At 53.1% G+C, this 17,884-nt stretch overlaps 1 protein-coding gene across 1 annotated transcript in view; it reads left to right on the top strand.

The window, feature by feature from the left end:
- The first annotated feature begins 804 nt into the window (after window positions 1-804).
- Window positions 805-17,884, top strand: part of BCR (BCR activator of RhoGEF and GTPase) — a 122,871-nt gene continuing 105,791 nt past the window's right edge. Inside the window, exon 1 of the mRNA XM_044243831.1 lies at window positions 805-2,233. Within this exon, the coding sequence (XP_044099766.1) occupies window positions 922-2,233 (1,312 nt within the window). The 5' untranslated portion in view covers window positions 805-921. The remainder of the gene's footprint in view (window positions 2,234-17,884) is intronic.

Genomic DNA, 17,884 nt, shown 5'->3' with positions numbered 1-17,884 from the left:
CTACTGGCTCTGGTGGCCCAACCCGGTCCTCCCTGCCTCCCTGGATCACCCGCCCCTCCCCGGCTCCCGTGTGCGGACGTGTCCCGGCGGGTGGCCCCTAGAGCTCTCAGCCCTGACGCTGGAGAGCGGCTGCCGGGTTGTGGAGACGTGAGGATCCAGGTGTTCCTGTTCCAGGAGTGCAGAACTCGCCAGGGCCTCCGCGTCGGACGGCGGGGTTCGCTACCGCGGGGGACTGAGTTTCCCAGGGCGCGGAAACCGAGAGAGGGCAGTGACCGGGTGGGGGCGCGGCCTCCCGGCGGCCCCTCCCCTCATACCTCCCCACCCCCCTCCCACCCGGAGCCCTCTGCACGGCCCCTTTAAGAGGCCCGCCCGGCTCCGTCAGCCGCGCCGCGGCCACCGCCCCCCGGCCCTCCCCTTCCTGCGGCGCCGAGTGCGGGCCGGGCGGGAGTGCGGCGAGAGCTGGCCGGGCAGAGCGCTGTGCCCGGGAGGCGGCGGCGGCCGGGACGCGGCGCGGGACAGAGACCAGAGGAGCGCGCGGGCGGCGGCCATGGGCTAGCGGCGCCGGGCCGACGGGAGGGCAGCGCCCGCGCCGCGCCGCGCGGAGGAGCCCCGCACACAATAGCGACGCGCGCAGCCCCGCGCCCTTCCCCCGCCCTCGCGCGCGCCCGCCCCCCTCGCGCGCGCCCTCCTCCGCGCCCCGCGCCGCGCGGGGGAGCCGAGCCCGCTGCCTCACCTGCCGCCCGGGAGGGGGCGGGCATTGTTCGCCGGCCGCTGCCGCTGCCGCTGCCGCCACCACCGCCACCGCCGCGCGGGGCCATGGGGGCCGCCCGGCGCCCCGGGCCGGGCCTGGAGAGGTGGTCTCTCCGCCGCTGAGGCGGGCCCCGTGCGCAGGCGGGCGGCGCAGGTGAGGACGGCCGCGCCATGGTGGACCCGGTGGGCTTCGCCGAGGCGTGGAAGGCGCAGTTCCCGGACTCCGAGCCGCCGCGCATGGAGCTGCGCTCAGTGGGCGACATCGAGCAGGAGCTGGAGCGCTGCAAGGCCTCCATTCGGCGCCTGGAGCAGGAGGTGAACCAGGAGCGCTTCCGCATGATCTACCTGCAGACGCTGCTGGCCAAGGAGAAGAAGAGCTACGACCGCCAACGCTGGGGCTTCCGACGCGCCGCGCAGCCCCCCGACGGCGCGGCCGAGCCCCGCGCGTCCGCGCAGCGCCCGCTGCCCGCGCCCGCCGACGGCGCCGACCCGCCGCCAGCCGAGGAGCCCGAGGCCCGGCCGGACGGAGAGGGCTCCCCGAGCAAGGCCAGGCCCGCGGCCGCCCGCAGGCTAGGGGCTGCCGTGGCCGCAGACCGGGAAGACCGGGGCCCACCCACCAGCGTGGCGGCGCTCAGGTCCAACTTTGAGAGAATCCGCAAGGGCCACGGCCAGCCAGGGGCGGCAGAGGCTGAGAAGCCCTTTTACGTGAACGTCGAGTTTCACCACGAGCGCGGCCTGGTGAAGGTCAACGACAAAGAGGTGTCCGACCGAATCAGCTCCCTAGGCAGCCAGGCGATGCAGATGGAACGTAAGAAGTCCCAGCACGGCCCTGGGCCGGGCCTGGGGGACGTACCCAGGCCCTCTTACCGGGGCCGATCCTCAGAGAGCAACTGCGGCCTCGACGGCGACTATGAGGACGCGGAGCTGAACCCCCACTTCCTGAAGGACAACCTGATCAACGCCAATGGCGGCAGCAGGCCCCCTTGGCCGCCCCTGGAGTACCAGCCCTACCATAGCATCTACGTCGGGGGCATGATGGTGGAAGGGGAGGGCAAGGGCCCCCTCCTGCGCAGCCAGAGCACTTCGGAGCAGGAGAAGCGCCTTACCTGGCCCCGCAGGTCCTACTCCCCTCGGAGCTTTGAGGACAGCGGAGGTGGCTACACCCCGGACTGCAGCTCCAATGAGAACCTCACCTCCAGTGAGGAGGACTTCTCCTCGGGCCAGTCCAGCCGCGTGTCCCCCAGCCCCACCACCTACCGTATGTTTCGAGACAAGAGCCGTTCACCCTCACAGAACTCGCAGCAGTCCTTTGACAGCAGCAGCCCCCCGACCCCGCAGTGCCAGAAGCGGCATCGGCAGGGCCAGGTCATTGTGTCGGAGGCCACCATCGTGGGTGTTCGCAAGACTGGGCAGATCTGGCCCAGTGATGGGGACAGCTTGTCGGGCAGGCTGACTCAAGATGGCACCTTCCATGGAGACGCAGGTGGGTACCTCACCAGCTTGGGTGGGCACACCTGCACCCTGGCTGGAAACCATTGAAAAGAAAAGGGGTCCGATGACCTGGGGAGGAACAGGTAGATACTTCTTTGGACTGTCCATGTGCTGTTGTGAACAGGAAGGATTCCTGCTGATCCTACATCTGAACAAACGACCATCCCCCACTTTCTCCTGAATGCAGATTCACAGTGTTTGGACTGGGATTGGGTTGGGAGGGGCAGTGTGTGGGCATGGTAGGTGGCTGTTCCTTTGGTTCTAGAGCAGTGTGCTTCTTGTACGATTCTGTGGGTTGAGACCAGGGTGCCCTGGGCAGTAATCTCCTCACCCTTTGATCACTCCATCTAGGCAGTGGGGGTAGTATTAAGAGGGGGCCATCTCTGCCTTCTAGATCAGGTACTTTCAGTGGGGATTGATCGGTGTCTCGGGAATTCCCCGCCGCCCCAACTGTGCCTGTCCTGGAAGACACTAATGGGGAAGCTAAGATGTTGCTAGCTGCTCCCAAACCATGCAAGTGTCAGGTTTGCTTGCTAACCAGCAGCCCAAATGCAAGTCAGAGCAGGTGAAAATAAGAATTAGGAGGAAGGGAGGTGACAGGCAGTTCTGACTCAGTGGGCCCCTGAAAATCCACGGGGGTGAAGATTTTATCCAGGGCTGAAGCAGAGCCACACCTTTTCTGATTTGCCTGCCTTTGATGGGAGGCATACCCATCATTACTCACCCGTAGTCTCCTGTGTGCCTCTTACCCCAGCTCCATTTTCTCATTCTTCCAGGCACTCTTGCCTCCTTGTCTTCCCAGGGATGAGTGTACACTGGTGCTCATTTTGGCCTCCTCATCCATGGTGTGACCCTTGGTCCTAAGATTAAACCTGTGAGGTTGTGTATAGAACTTCTAGGGCAATGGGTTTTGGGGTCCAGGCATGGTTTGTAAGATTGGAGTAAGGAGAGGGTGGCTGGGTGTGGGGCTTCGATGGACTGGTAGGGGGGTTGGATTTGAGGCTGTGGGAGGACTCTTGGTATCATGGTCCCTTTTGGGCTGATCCAGTTTTCTGCTCCATTGATTTTTCTTTTTCTGCTGATGGAGTTGTATGTGCTTCCATCATCAGAATCCTCTTGAAACAAGTAAGGCTATTTTTGGCTCTGTCAAGTGTATTTTTTGTGATTGGTGGTCTTTTGTGTGTGTTTTAGAGACATCCAGTTACTGATTTACATTTCCAGCTGGGGGTGGCTATGACTTGCTGCTCAGACTTGTGGCCTGACCCAGCTGCATCCCTTAGGTCCCTCGCTGGGGGGTGGAAGGCTGTAGTATTTAGAAGCCTGTTTTACAGGGATATTAGCTCCCCTGGGGTCTGGAGGATTGCCCTGAGGTCACTGGGCACCATCCTTGCCTGGCCAGCTGTCGACTGAGTGAGCCAGCTTGAACTGGCCCTCAGTGCTGGGACGTGGAAGAGCATTATTAAAATAGAGAAAATGAGAGACCTTTCCTGGAGACCTAGAATCTGAAATGGTATTCTCTTGCTGATGGTGAATTCTGAGTTTCCAGAAGTGGGGGCTGGTCAGACCAAATGTATTCCGGTAGGTTGCCCTTCAGTCCCTCTTCCCTTCTCAGCAGCTCCATCCAGCCTCTCATACAGCTGCTGCAGGCGTGGGACCCTGGATCAGTGTGTAACTCAGGGTAAGCTCTCAGGAAGTGGCCGAGGGGTGAATTTTACAACTTGGACCCCACTCTTAGGATTTTCTGGATCTTTCTCTGAATGTCCTCAAGGCCCCATGTTCTCTCTCCTGTTAGGTTTTAAAAACTGGTTTTCAGCTCTGTACTCAGCACTCTTCTGAGCGTTGTGGCTAGAGGCGAAGGAAGGGAGCCTGTGCTGGCAAAGCCATCTGTCTCTTTCTGGACTGTTTCCTGATGTTCTTTAGAGGGCCGTGGGACCTGCTGGCCAGGGCTGTACCCTGCAGAGGGACAGTGAGGAAAACCACAGTGTGGGAGGGAGTGGAAGCATCCTAATTTTTCATAGCAGCAGACACGGAGGCCCGGCTCTCATGGCTTCAGAATCCCTTTGGATGAGGTGCTCTCGTGTATTTCAGTTGAGGGCCCCTGGCGTTGGAGGGAAGAAGCTGGAATGACCTCTGTGTGCCAGGCATGGTGGCAGCGTGCCTTCATGCAGGGTCCCCTCACAGGTTCTTCCATCACCCCGTGGTGGGTCTGCCCAACCATAGGTAAGGACAAAACCAGGAGGTAGCAGAGCTGGGATTCCAGGGGTTCCAAGTCCCTATGGGAGTGCAGATCCATTCCTTCCTGAATATGGCTACCTGAGAGTACTCTCTGAATCGCCCTGCATTGCACTTGAAAATCCTGACTGGGTTGGCCCAGGAGTCCTTCCCCTCCGCACACTCAGGATCCATCAGCTATGAGCCCTGCTGTGCGCAAGCCCTTCCCTCTCTACATTGCGGGCTACATAGAAGGGGAGTATGGTTCTGGCCATCTGGGACCTTCCTTGTTGATGGGAGACAGGAACACACACAGCACTTATGTGTTCAGAGGGAGTGAGATCAGGGAAGCTTCCGGAGGCAGCTGTGATGGAGAGAGGGCTTGCCTGTCAGCACACGTCCAGCGGCAGCAGGTGGGGGAAGCTGGGTGCCCTGAGATCAGTGTGAGCCAAGGCTCAGGGGGCACTCATGTCAGGCCCCTGTGGCTCTGAACTGCTGTTTTTTTTTTTAGTTGTAATAAAAAATATGTAACAAAATTCACCATTTTAACCCATTTGAGCCATTTTTAATGTGCAGCTCAGTAGCATTAAGTACATTCACACCCTTGTGTCCCCATCGCCACCCTCGTCTCCAGAACCTTTTCCTCCTCTCCCACTGAAACTGTCCCACTGAACAGCAGCTTCCCATTTCCTCTCCTGGAGTTCCTGGAAACCGCCACTGTGCTGTTTCCTAATTTGACTACTCTTAGTACCTCTTGTAAACAGAGTCATCTGTTTAAACAGAGACAGAGACAGAGGATCTGTCTCTCTGTATCTGGCTTATTTCACTTAGCAGCATCTCCCCAAGGTTAGCCACATGGTAGCACAGGCTCTGCATGTTTTGAAGGCAGGATGGTGGGCCTCGAACTTACAGCCCCGAGATCAAGAGTCCCGTGCTCCACTGGCTGAGCCAGCCAGGTGCCCTACAGGTCTGAGGAATTCTTGAACTGAACCAGCTCAGTGTCTCGGTCCCTTTCCAACTATCAGTCATGAGACCGGACCCCAGATCCCGTGTTACTTTATGGGCTCTCATACGAGTTGCTGCCCTGTGTTTTCACATCTCTGTTAAGCGCTTTAATTTGGTCTTTGAATTCCGCCAGTGTGTAGTCACCAGAATGATTAGTGCTTTGTTTCTCCCTTGGGTGATTGAATGGACTGGCCACCAGTTAGACTGAATAATTCTGGGCCAGGAAAAGGTCACTTAGGCCTTGCACTGGCTTGATCATCATCTCTTTAAATCAGACCCTGTGGTCCTCTTTGAACTGACTCTAGTCTCCTCTCCATGAACAGACGCAGGGTGGACAGAACCAACCAGGTGGAGTCTGAAACCATTAAGTCATCAACAGGGTGGAAGTGGAGTCTAGTTCAAATTTTACGAGGGTTTTCTGATTCCAGAATGGAATCCTTGTTTGGGGAACAGAATGAAATATTCTGGAACCCTTCACTAAGGAAGGAGCTAGCTGGGAGTGCTGTTGCTTTGTGTGGGTCCAGGACAATGTGCCTTCCCCATTCCTCCCTTTTACCTCATTTGTTGCTTCTGGCTTCAGTAGCCACCTGCCCTCCTTGACTGGGAGTCCTGTGGGCCTGTTTATGTGACTGCGGCCCTCACTAGGACAAAGCATTCGTGTGAACCATATTCTTGATCCAGTCGGGAGAAGACATGGCAATGCTTGAGGCCCAGGGTACAGCTGACTATTGTGGTTTGGGGGGCTTCCTCATTCACAGTGAATGGATAGGCATTTTCAGGTGTACTCAGGTTGCCAAACAATAATAGGCCTGAGTTTTGACGCAGCTGCCCCAGGTTTTTGGGGTTTTTTTAGATCTATTTATTTATTTTGGAGAGAGAGCAGAGGTGCATGAGTGGGGGGAGGGGCAGAGGGAGAGAGAGAGAGAGAGAATGTCAAGTAGACTCCCAGTTAAGTGCAGAGCCTGACAGAGGGCTCAATCCCATGACCCTGAGATTATGACCCAGGCCAAAACCAAGAGTCAGGTGCTTAACTGATTGAGCCACCCAGGCACCTCCACGGCTGCCTTTTAGATCAAGGTTCAGGAGGTAGTGGCGGTGCGTTTAATTAATTAAATTATAGTCCCACGAGGGTCCCTCACCTTGACTAGGATACTATGACGTAGGATTTTGTTTTGGGGATTTTTGTTTTTTGTTTATTGTTTTGTTTTGCTTTTAAAACAATGGAGTAAATTAAGTTAAAATGTTACTTATGTAACATGATAGGTGTGTGTTTCTTTACTGGGGTATAACATACATAACCAGATGTGTCATTTGAACTGTTGTTAAGTTTATAATTCAGTGTCATTAAGTACATTGACATGGCTCTGCAACCATCACCACCATCTATGGCTGGAACTTTTTCGTCTTGGGAAACTGAACTCAGTGCTAACTCATCTTCCCTCTACTTCAGTCCCTGGCAGCCACCCCTCTTCTCTCTGTCCCTGTGAGTTGGCTTATCCTAGGTGCCTCTTGTCAGTGGAGTCACATAATAGCTGTCCTTCCGTGTCTGGTTGATTTCACTCAAGTAGGGTTTTGAAGTTGCCAGGAGCAGTGTTCTCATCCTTAATTCCCATTTCTGGTCCTTAATAGGTATGTTTAGGAAAACACCTGTTAGTCATGGAGCTACTTCCTTGGCTTTCACACCCACGTTTTGAAGTGGCCCCAGGTATTAGTTTGCTAGGGCTGCTATGACAAAACACAACAGGTTGAGTGATTCAAATAATAGGAATTTATTTTTCCTTTGTTTGTAGAGGCCAGTAGTCCAAGATCAAGATGTCGGCAGGGTTGGTTTCCTCGGAGGCCTCTCTCCTTGGCTTGACTTGCAGATGCCTCCCAGCTTGTCCCCTCCTCCCCCATTGCCTCTTTCCATGGTCATCCCTCTGTGCTCCTGCTCCCCTCATGTCTCTCTGTCCAAGATGTTCTCCTTTTATAAGGACACAGGGCATATTGAGTTAGGGCCTACCATAATGACCCCATTTTAACTTTATCACCTCCTTAAAGACCCTGCCATCTCCAAATACAGTCATGTTTTGAGGTACTTGGCGATTGGGGCTTCAGCATATGGATCAGAGGCGGGGGGATACAGTTAAGCCCACAACACTCATTGAGTCCCTCATTGGGCAGCAGCGAAACGGCTGCTGTGACAGAGAGAGAAGGTGCTTGTGCTGGCCTCACCTGCCATGTTTTAGGAAGTACTTGAGGGATGTGTTGTTTGGTGCTACAGCAGCCTCGCAGAGCCAAGAAAACAAAGCCTGGCATTAGGAGGACTGTGTCTTCCTGCTTCATGGTTACCATACCTCTCACCTTGCTGAAGAAGTTAGCGGTTGGACCCTGTCATTGCTAGGATTCTTTTCTTCGATTCTTTGATTTTTTTTTTTTCCCCTTAAAATTCTAGGTTAGGAATATGGTGCTTCCCATATCTTTCATCTTTACCTACTTTTCTGTTAGCAAGGCAACCACCTCTCCCCATTCAGTCACCCGGCAGTGTTTATTGAGTATCTGCTGTGTGCCAGGCCTCATCTCTGTGGAAGTTCTCTCTTTCCTTTATTCATGGATTTGTGGAGAGGCTAATCTCCAAAGGGCCTTGTCTTTAAACTAACAACACGCGCACCAAAATAATAATAATAATAATAATTTGTTTAATTAAGAAAAAAAGTAAAATAAAAACTAACACACAAAAATAAAACCTTTATGATGTTCTGGCATCTTCCCTATGTATCTTCCTTTCACTGTATTTTTGCAGCGATTTCCTGTTAATCCTGTGTCTGATTGGCTTCCTTCTCCAGGGAAGTGAGCGCCTTAAGACAGGACCCTGCCTTCCTCGGTGTCCTAGGATGTGCTTTACTCTAGGCTCTTAACCATGTGTGAGGAGTGGTGTCCTGAGCACATGTCGGTCTGCCCATGTCTTGGGTATTGTGGATGTTTGTGTGTCAAAGACAGGATGAGACCCCATTTCTGGGGTCTCTGTTTGCTCAGACCCTTCTCTGGTTCTTTTTAATCCTGCTTCCCCCAACCCCATCAGATAATCAACATCAGATTTTCGGGGCCCAGTGATACCACTTGCCCAGGAAGGAAATTATCTGAAGATTGTTTTTCCTTCTTTGCCGAGCCTTGGTCTTCCCGGGCTCAACCTTAGTGAGCTTTCCCGAGTCCTCAGACGGGGGCCTGCTAATTAGCTGTCTTGGCTTCTAGCACTTGCAGTGGTGACCTTGCAAAATGACTGTGCACAGGGATGGCTGCTGGTGCCCAAGGGAGACGTGGCTGGCGGGTTCAGAGCTGTGCCTGCCTGCCGAGGTGTGCTGCTGCGGGAAGTCTGAGGCCCCGCTTGTGTGGTAACTGCAACTTTGGTGGAGACTGGTTCATGTGCCCTTGAAACATTCTTATGACATGGCTGGAGCAAGATCATTAACTTAATTATATGCCATCAGCTGACTGGGTCTGAGGGGGTGTGGGACAGACACGCCCGCCCAAGGTCAGGCAGTTGGTGGAGGGGCTAGTGCTGGCCTTTCTCCTCAGACCATAGAGTGATGCCAGTCACAGGAGTGTGGGCACAGAGTCTCACAGAGTCTCCTCCCCCAGTAGGGGGAGGGACGTTCAGCAAACACGTTTCAGACAGGAATGGTGCGGAGTGTCAGGAGACAGGCTTCCCAGCAGGTCATTTTCGGTCTGCTGGGGAGACAGCCACATAAACCTTAGTGTTGTGATAGGCATCATCCGGTCCCAGCCTCCGGGCAGGTCCAGGAAGGTATCAGCAGGGGACCAAGAGGACAAATACGTTGGAGGACGCTGCTCATCTGCCTGCCTTTTCCACCCAGTGGTCAAGAGCTGAGGGGGGGTGGCCGGAGGATGCTCTGCTGGGAGCAGGTTCCAGGAGGTGCAGAGGGACAAGGCCCAGCTGGGAGGATGGGACAGAGACGGCTGGCCACATGTACGGAGGGTCAGTACGTGGCCCAAGGAGCACGAGGAAGGAATTCTGGCTGGCCAGGAGGCTCCAGGGGACCTTGGAAGAAGAGGGAGAAAGACTTCCTGCTGCAGTCAGGGATGGAGCAGCCCAAGGGGGATCCTTCACTCGAATTGCCTCTTTTGGCTTAAGAAGAGCCTTTGAAGATTCACCACATTTTAATGGCTTGACCTATTCCTTTTAACGTATGCTGCTGGAATTAGTTGGAATGCCAGTAGAGCAGAAGCAATATTTATGCACATATCCTTGTAAGTGACAAAGTGGATATTCTAGAAGTAATCTAGAGGCAACATACGTCAGCCTAGTTTGGGGCAAGAATGCAGACAATAAAGGTAGACCCAGGGTGTGGTCCTGCGCAGGGCATTGATTCTGCGGCCTGAAGACCATGAACCCCTCCTTTGAAGGCTCTGAGAGAACTTGAGTGCACAGAGTGGATGGTCCCCGGGGGTCTGGCCCCCTGTCTGGTCTTAAGGAGTTGCCCCCTCAGGCATCTAATGCTGGTTGATTGCACACCACTTAGCAAGAGATTCTAAAGGAGAAATGCATAATTCAGGAGGGGCAGGCCATTTTACCCACTTGGCTCAGCAAGAGTGCCCAGTATGAGCTCCAGGGGTCCCAGGGGTCTGCCATGGCCATGGGCCCCCTCTGTTCCTTCTCATAGTGTGTCCTCTGGGGTTGAGTGGAGTTCTTGCATATGCAGTATGCAGCATGTATTTTTCTGCCTTAAGGCCCCAGGTGTGAGATTCCATCAGCCCAGAGAGCCTGGGACTGCACACCCATGTTGCTGAGCCCTCCTTCCTGGGACATATCTACCCCCATGGTGGATAGAATGTGTTCCCCATTGCAAGGCCTTGTGACTTTGGGGGGCCTCAAAGCTAGAGACTGGAGGAAAAGTGAGACCTCTTGATTTTTCTCCTAGAGTCCCCCCTACCCCGTCAAGTTTGTGGAGGGAAGGCTTAGAACCACATCGCTCTTACTTTTAGTGATTGTAAAGCCTCAAGAGAGGAAATAAAAACTGCAGACTTTCTTATTTTAATAGGAAAAAAACGAGGAAGATGGGAAGCTCTGGAAATTACTAATGCTTTGGCATATACAGGCTCTGTCTGCGGATTTCCTAAGGCTTTACAGACCAGAGGGCATTGCCTGGTGTATATAGTTGGGGAGGATATTGGAGAGCTGGGCATGGCCCCAGCAGGGTGCCTCTGAGGTCGGGGGGGCAGCTCCTGGGGCAGGTGGGCGGGGTGAGGAGCTGGCCCCCATGGTGAGCAATGGGGCATGGGGAAGAGGTTTCCCCAGAGCGTCAGGGGAATCAGGGTGGCCCACGATGTTCCCCAGCTACACCTCACCCCCTCCCTGAGAGGCTGGGGCCATCAGACCTGCAGCATGACTGGGGACATGCTCCTTTTGAGAGCTCCAGAAAGTCTTTTGCTTGAAGACCTGGGGGCAGATGCAGTTTCCATCCCATCTGGTGCCTGGGATGGTGGGCAGGTGGTTGTCTGGTTTTCCTCACTGACCCTCTATAAACCAGGAGCTGCATTCCCACCTTGTGGGGGTGGTTCTTAAATGACTGAGGTAGAGGGGTGCCTGGGTGGCTCAGCTGGTTGAGCATCCAACTTGTGATTTCAGCTCAGGTCATGGTCTCAGGGTCGTGGATCAACCCCTGCATGGGGCTCCGCACTTAAAGTCTTTTTAAAAAAATGGCTGAGGTAGAATTCACACCACAGAATTCACTCATTTAAAGTGTACAATTTAGTGATTTTTAGCATAGTCATAGGGTTACGCAAGCATCACCACTGTCTAACTTTAGAAAAATTTTTCATCACCTCAAAAGGAGACTGCTCCCATCAGGTACCATGACCCCCTCTCTGCCACAGCCTCTGGCATCCAGTAGTCTACTTTCTGTAGATTTGACTTTATTTTTTTTTTTAAGATTTTATTTTATTGTTTATTTAGAGAGAGAGAGAGAGAGAGAGAGAGCCGGGAGAGAGAGAGAGAATCTCAGGCAGACTCCCCACTGAGCACAGAGCTGGACTCAGGGCTCAGAGATGTCACAACCCTGGGACTAAGACCTGAGCCAAAACCAGGAGTTGAATGCTTAACCAACTGAGCCCCCCTGGCATCCCTAGATTTGCCTTTTCTGGACATTTCACATGAATGGAATTGTGTAACATGTGGCCTTTTTATCTGGCTTCTTTCGCTTAGAATAAGGTATCAGGGTTCATCTCTGTTGTAGCATGCATCAACACCTCCTTCTTTTTGGTAGCCAAATAATATTCCAGAAGGTGTTTTGGTACCTGGCTGGCCGGGCCCTTACTACTGCCTGGGCACACTCTACTGGCTCATGGGGGTCCCGGTCAGACCTTGAGGCCTGAGAGGACTGTGTGTGGAGGTTCTGGAGGGATGGGTGGAGCCTCCTTTTCCTTGGGGGAGCGCCCTGGGGGAATGGGGTGCCAGAAGCCAAGCTGTGGCTAAGAGTTGGCTGGCCTCACCAGAACTTGATTCAACCTCAGCCTGAGGCTCCATGTCATAGTCTGTCAATCAGGAACCTGCTTGTTCAGAGGTAGCATTTTCCATTCACAGACCTTGAAGATTGTGGTCTTCCCCTAGGTGCCCCCCCCCTTTTATTGTGGTGAAATACTAGAACATACAATGTATCATTTAAACCATTAAGTGTCCAGTTCATTGGCATTGAGCACTTTCACACTTTTCAATAATCACTGCCATCCATCTTCAGATTTTCTCATCATCCCAGGCTGAAACTCTGTCCCCATTAAACAACAGCTTCCCACCCCCTCCAACCCCCAAACCCTGGCACCCATCATTCAGAAAGTATTCTGCTCCAGGATGTCATATACGTGGACTCATACAGTACTTGTCTTTTTGTGTCTGGTTTGTTTCACAGAGCACAATGTTTTCAGTTTCTTCCTTAAGCCTTTTGGTGCCAGGCCTGGGTGGTGGCTGGACAGACAGCAAGTCCCCCCAGGGACTGAGCTGACTGAGGCCTCCACTCAAGGGAGAAGAGCAGCCGGTGCTCTGGGCATCTGCTGCATTTGCTGAGTTTTGCATTTTTCTCTGATAGGGGCCCCTGTGGACAAGTAGCAGGGACCCTCATGGCTCAGGTTTTAGGTGAAAGACTAAAGACCATCCGATTGTTTGGGCTTCTTCTGTACTTGAATAGTTAGGGGGATCTTTGTCTCGTGACCCTGCCTGGTGTCACGGAGCGGCTGTGATGCAAGGCAGGGGAATGCAAAGGCTGAACTAGCAATGCTTGGTCTCCTCTTTGGAGGAGAGGTGGTCGCCACAGTGGACTTGACCATCCTCCAGTTGGCTGGAAGTCCCAGTGGCCTGACTTGTAAATTATCTTGGGCTGATGCTCAGCATAGTACATTCACTCTCTTGGGGGAGGTGAGGGGATGGGTGTATGCCAGCTGTCGTGTGCAAAAATGGTATTTGTGTTTGCCTAAGTCTTAGACCCTAGACCAGAAAATGTGATTCTTTCATGAATGTTGATTTCTGAAAGCTTTCTGCTTTCCTGTGGGAACATAGATGAATGTGTCTATATTCATATTTGGAGGTATGGGATTGTTACTAGAAATGTATTTTTTTTTAAAGATTTTAATTATTTATTTGACAGAGATCACAAGTAGGCAGAGAGGTAGGCAGAGAGAGAGAGAGGGGGAAGCAGGCTCCCTGCTGAGCCGAGAGCCCAATGTGGGGCTCCATCCCAGGACCCTGAGATCATGACCTAAGCCGAAAGCAGAGGCTTTAACCCACTGAGCCACCCAGGTGCCTCTGGAAATGTATTTTGTAGGTGCTTTTTTGTTGTTGTTTATTACAGTTGCTTTCTTAATTTAGAAAGCATTGCCATTTTCAAACCCCCATGAAGGAAGAAAGAGAGGACACTGAGCCCCGTTGCTCAGAATCTGCCTGGGCCCGTCTCACCTATCCCTCTCTCTCCCTCGTATTCCGTGTATTCATTGTTGCCTTTTTTTTTTTTTTTTTTTTAGATTTCATTTATTCATTTGACAGAGAGAGATCACAAGTAGGCAGAGAGGCAGGCAGAGAGAGAAGGTGAAGCAGGCTCCCTGCTGAGCAGAGAGCCCGATGTGGGGCCCTATCCCAGGACCCTGAGATCATGACCTGAGCTGAATGAAGGTGGAGGCTTAACCCACTGAGCCACCCAGGCGCCCCTGCCTTTTTTTTTTAACTGTGGAAAAAAATGACACATAATGTAAAATGTACTGTCTTGACCACTATGTGCAGAGTTCAGTAATGGTGAGCATTTGATTTTTAAAGAGGCAAAGGTGGCAGGGAAACACTGTTCTTCAGGAGGGTTTGTCCCTCCCCTGTTCTAGGAAATAGGAAGATTGGTTCAGACTCAACCCTTAGCCGGGGTATGAGGAGCCTGCAGACCAGGGTTGGAGCAGGGACAAGCAGGCACTTGAAATACCGTGATGTGAGAAAGGTCTCAGGCTTCTGTGGAGAGAGTGGGGCTGTGGGGCGCACGGGTGGGAAGGCCCCGTGTCCTCTGTCCCGTGTCCTTGGGGAAGAGGGCTAGGAGGATGGTTCTAGGTGGAAAGGAGCTTAGAGACTGGGAAGTAATCACCATGCTAGGAAACAGCAGAGCCTGTTTGGTTGGAGAATTTATGTAAAATGTGGGCAACAGGGGAGGTGAGAGTGGATATAGGAGGGTCAGGTCATGCTGGACAGGTCCTGGAAAACAATCTGAGTAGTGCTTTCTCGAAGGGTAATGGGGCAGATAGTAGGTTGTTGGGAGGGGAAGGGATGCCTTTGGATACCTCAGGAAAAGCATTTGGCAGGAGTGTACAAGATGGTCTGGTGGGAGTTGGGGCCCCTGGAGTTGTTGTCTTGAGAATGAGTGGGGCTGAGGGGAGAATGGAGAGGACGAGAGCAAGCGGACAGTGGGAGGAGGTGACAGAAGAGAACAGAGGCGAGCCTGGTAGAGTCTGGGGGTTGGCAGCCTGGTAGAGTGGGAGCAGCAGGCTGCAGACCTTTAGGAAGAAGGGCCAGGCAGGACAAGACCAGGACGACTGACATCCCAGCAGGTGTGTGGAGAGAGAAGGCGGCTTGAGCAGGCCTGAGGTTTGCATGTTTGGGGGCCTCATGAGAGAGGGGGCAGTCTGAGATGAGAGGGGAAGTGTGGTGGGGGGAGTTCATGTTGCAGAAAGGCGAAAGAGTCAGGGGTTTAGGATCGGAGTTCGCGAGAGCTCCCCGAGTGTGTACCCATGGGCTTGCTTGTTCCCAGGGTCCAAATAGAAGCTCCAAGGAGGTGATCAAGGTGTGTGTGGGGGTCAGTGGGGAGGTTAGCGGTCCCAGCAAAGGAGTGATTGAGTTACTGCTGAACAGTGACCAGGAGTGATGTGGCTTTCAGGGGCCCGGGCCTTGTGTGCATGGGATGGTGCTTCAGAGACATTGGCCTTGGCCTGGCTCACCCAGGGACACAGGAGGTTAGGGAGGTGAATGAGGGGTGGGAAGATCTTGAGGGGACAGAGATGAAGGGGGCTGTAAGGCCAGAAAGCTCGTTTGGGAGAGCAGGAATTGGGGCCCCTTAGCTGGTCTGAGAGGGAACAGGGAGGTCCGCCATGTGTCTGGCACTGGGGGGAATGGGACAGTGGCCATGTGGGTCATGTCCCCGTGGTTGGTGGCCAAGTGTGGCTGGAAAGGAATGCAATGATGAGCCATGTGCTAGTGGGGTATCAGATGCGGAGCCTGTGGCTTAGGGGCCCCGGTGAGTCATGGTAATGGTCTGGGATCTGAGACCCACGTGTGTGAATGCCCAGTAGGGAGGCCCTTGTGGAACAGGGTCTTGTCATGGAGCAGTCAGATGGGCCCACCCTTGCCCCCGAAAGCAGCTGGTGAGTCACTGTTAGAATTTGGCCCTAAGAAGTCCGGGTTGTGATTATTAACTAAGTCTGGTTTCCTCTCCTGCGGAATTTCTTCAATGGCCAGCTGGTATGAGTTGGGTGGCAGATTCTCCTCTGTGGATCAGCAGGCAAGGCTCCAGAAGGGCTGTTTGGGGTTCGTGTGTGGAGGAGTAGAGAGGTGCTCTAGAAAGGGGTGTGAGTCTCCAGAAGTAGACCCGTGCGGGTCTAGAAAAGAATGCCCATGGCTCCAGAAAGGGGCGTGTGAGGAAGTGTCAGAGACTTAGTCCCAAACATTCCTTTGTCATCTCCCGGCTTCTCTGGCCCCATGAGCCCTGTGGTTGCTTATTTATCCCTGCTTAGTCTGCAGTCTCAGGTTCCAGATACTCTGGCAAGGAAGTCCAGGAAGGTTAATGCGCGGAGGCCCAGCCTGCTGGCTGGCTGGGGGAGGCATTTTGCTCCAGCCGCTCAGGAAATGTCTGCTGCATTGGGCTGGACAGCCGGGCCTCCAGAAAGCCAGCAAGGGGCCTGCTTCCCTTGCTGCAGGTGCAAAATTGGCACGGTTGGCTACTGGGGAGCAATAAGCAGGGGTGCAGCCCGGGAGTGTGGGAGGGTATATCTGAGAGAACGGAATAGGGATGTCTCCTTCTCATGTCTTTCTCCTTTCTCCCTGGCTCCCTCAAGTATGTGAATTAATGGGAGCCATTCCTAAGGAGAGGAGGGTCTCTTACATTTATTGAATTCTGAGTTGGGCATGACTGGACAGGAGCAGAAATACAACCGACCTTGGACATCAAAGGCCGAGGCAGGACCTGCAGGCATCACAGTATGTGCTCAGACACCCCTGCTGGCCTGACTTTCAGGCTCCAGGGTGCACAGACCAGGCAGGAGCAATAGGGCAGGATCCGTGGACTGTCCTTGGCTGTTCCCTCTCAGAGCTGTTTTGTGTTGAAGGTTCAGAGGGGTTTTTGAAAGCCTGGGCCTGGCTGTGGTTTACTTGGAAAAGGTCTGGGGGTTTGCATTCGACTGCAAACCTTTTAAGGGTCAGCAGGCATAGCACATGGCGTCTAGGAGGCCAAGATTTTCCCTGATATTCATGGAAGTGTGCAGACCTTGGAATGCCATAGTCATACTTTCTGCTTGGTGCAGCTAAGCCTAGAGGCTGCCAGCAGAGTGGTTACAGGAAATGGGGGTATTTGGCCTGGCAGAGAATGAAAGAAGTAGGTCTCCACCCCAGCTGCCCACATAGACTGCCTCTGCTATGGCTAAAACAGCCCCACACACATGTCCATGGCGGGTCACTCCGGAGGTTCTTCTTATTTTGTTTTGAAAATTCATAGTGTCTATGGGTCAGCAGTCATGGCGTGGCTTAGCTGGGTCCTCTGCTCGGGGTCTCCCAAGGTTGCAATCCAAGTGTTGCCCAGGGCCCAGGCTCCTGTCCTTCCCATTTGCGGGCTCTGTGTCTCTTCCAGTTTCAGCTTGTTGGCAAAAATCCAGGTCCTTGTGGTTATGGGACTTAGGTCCCATTTTCTTGCTGGCTGTCAGCTGTTCTCAGCTCTCAGAGGCCGCCCCCTTCCTAAGCACTTCACACATGGCTGTTTGATTTCTTCCGCTAAACCAGCTTGGGTTTCTGGAAAAGCTCTGTGCATGATTCCCTCTGCAGCCAGGGTTGAGAACCATGCTCCGGGAATCCACAAGTGCTTGTTCTGTGTTTTGAATGGTTAACAGGTGGAAGAGGGCATGGGTTGCTTTTAGGTCGGAGCTGGAAGTCTGACCTGTTCAGGGAGACAGGCTTCGGCTCAGTGTTAATGGAGATTTTCTTTTCTTCCTGACTTGATAATAATTTTTTTTTCTTAAAGATTTTATTTATTTAGTTGACAGAGAGAAAGATCACAAGTAGGAAGAGAGGCAGACAGAGAGAGGGGGAAGCAGGCTCTCTGCTGAGCAGCGAGCCCGATGCGGGGCTCGATCCCAGGACCCTGAGACCATGACCTGACCAAAGGTAGAGACTTAACCCCCTGAGCCACCCAGGCGCCCCTTGATGATAAAATCTTATGTAGCTGAGATCCTGCTGCATTAGTTGGGTGTCTTCCCCTTGTAGGTTAGGGAGAGCCTTTTCTTTTTTACTTAATAGTCTGTAAACATTTTGAAGGACCATATTGTTACTTTGTGATAGAGTTACAGTTTAACTGGTCTAAGTTTAATTAGTTTTGTTGGACATTTTGAAGTATTTACTGAGGGGGGAGTCTGGGTGGCTCAGTCAGTTAAGTGTCCGATTCTTAGTTTTGGCTTAGGTCATGATCTCAAGGTTGTGAGATTGAGCTGGGTTTTGTAGGTGTGGAGTCTGCTTAAAAGTTTCTCTCTTCCTTTCTTTCCCTCTCCCCCGGCCCCAATTCTCACACACACAGTCTCTCAATAAAGCAGAGCGAAAAAGTATTATTTACTGAGTGTAGTTGGTAACTGCAGTATTTCAGTGAGCATCTTTAAAAAAAGATACTCTCTACACCCAATATGGGACTTGAACCCACGACTGTGAGATCAAGAG

Source organism: Neovison vison, chromosome 3 (genome assembly GCF_020171115.1).
Source record: "Neovison vison isolate M4711 chromosome 3, ASM_NN_V1, whole genome shotgun sequence".
In the NCBI taxonomy this organism is placed as follows: Eukaryota; Metazoa; Chordata; class Mammalia; order Carnivora; family Mustelidae; genus Neogale; species Neogale vison.
The sequence above is the reverse complement of the archived record's forward strand: the minus strand, read 5'-3'. Positions and strand labels throughout refer to the sequence as shown.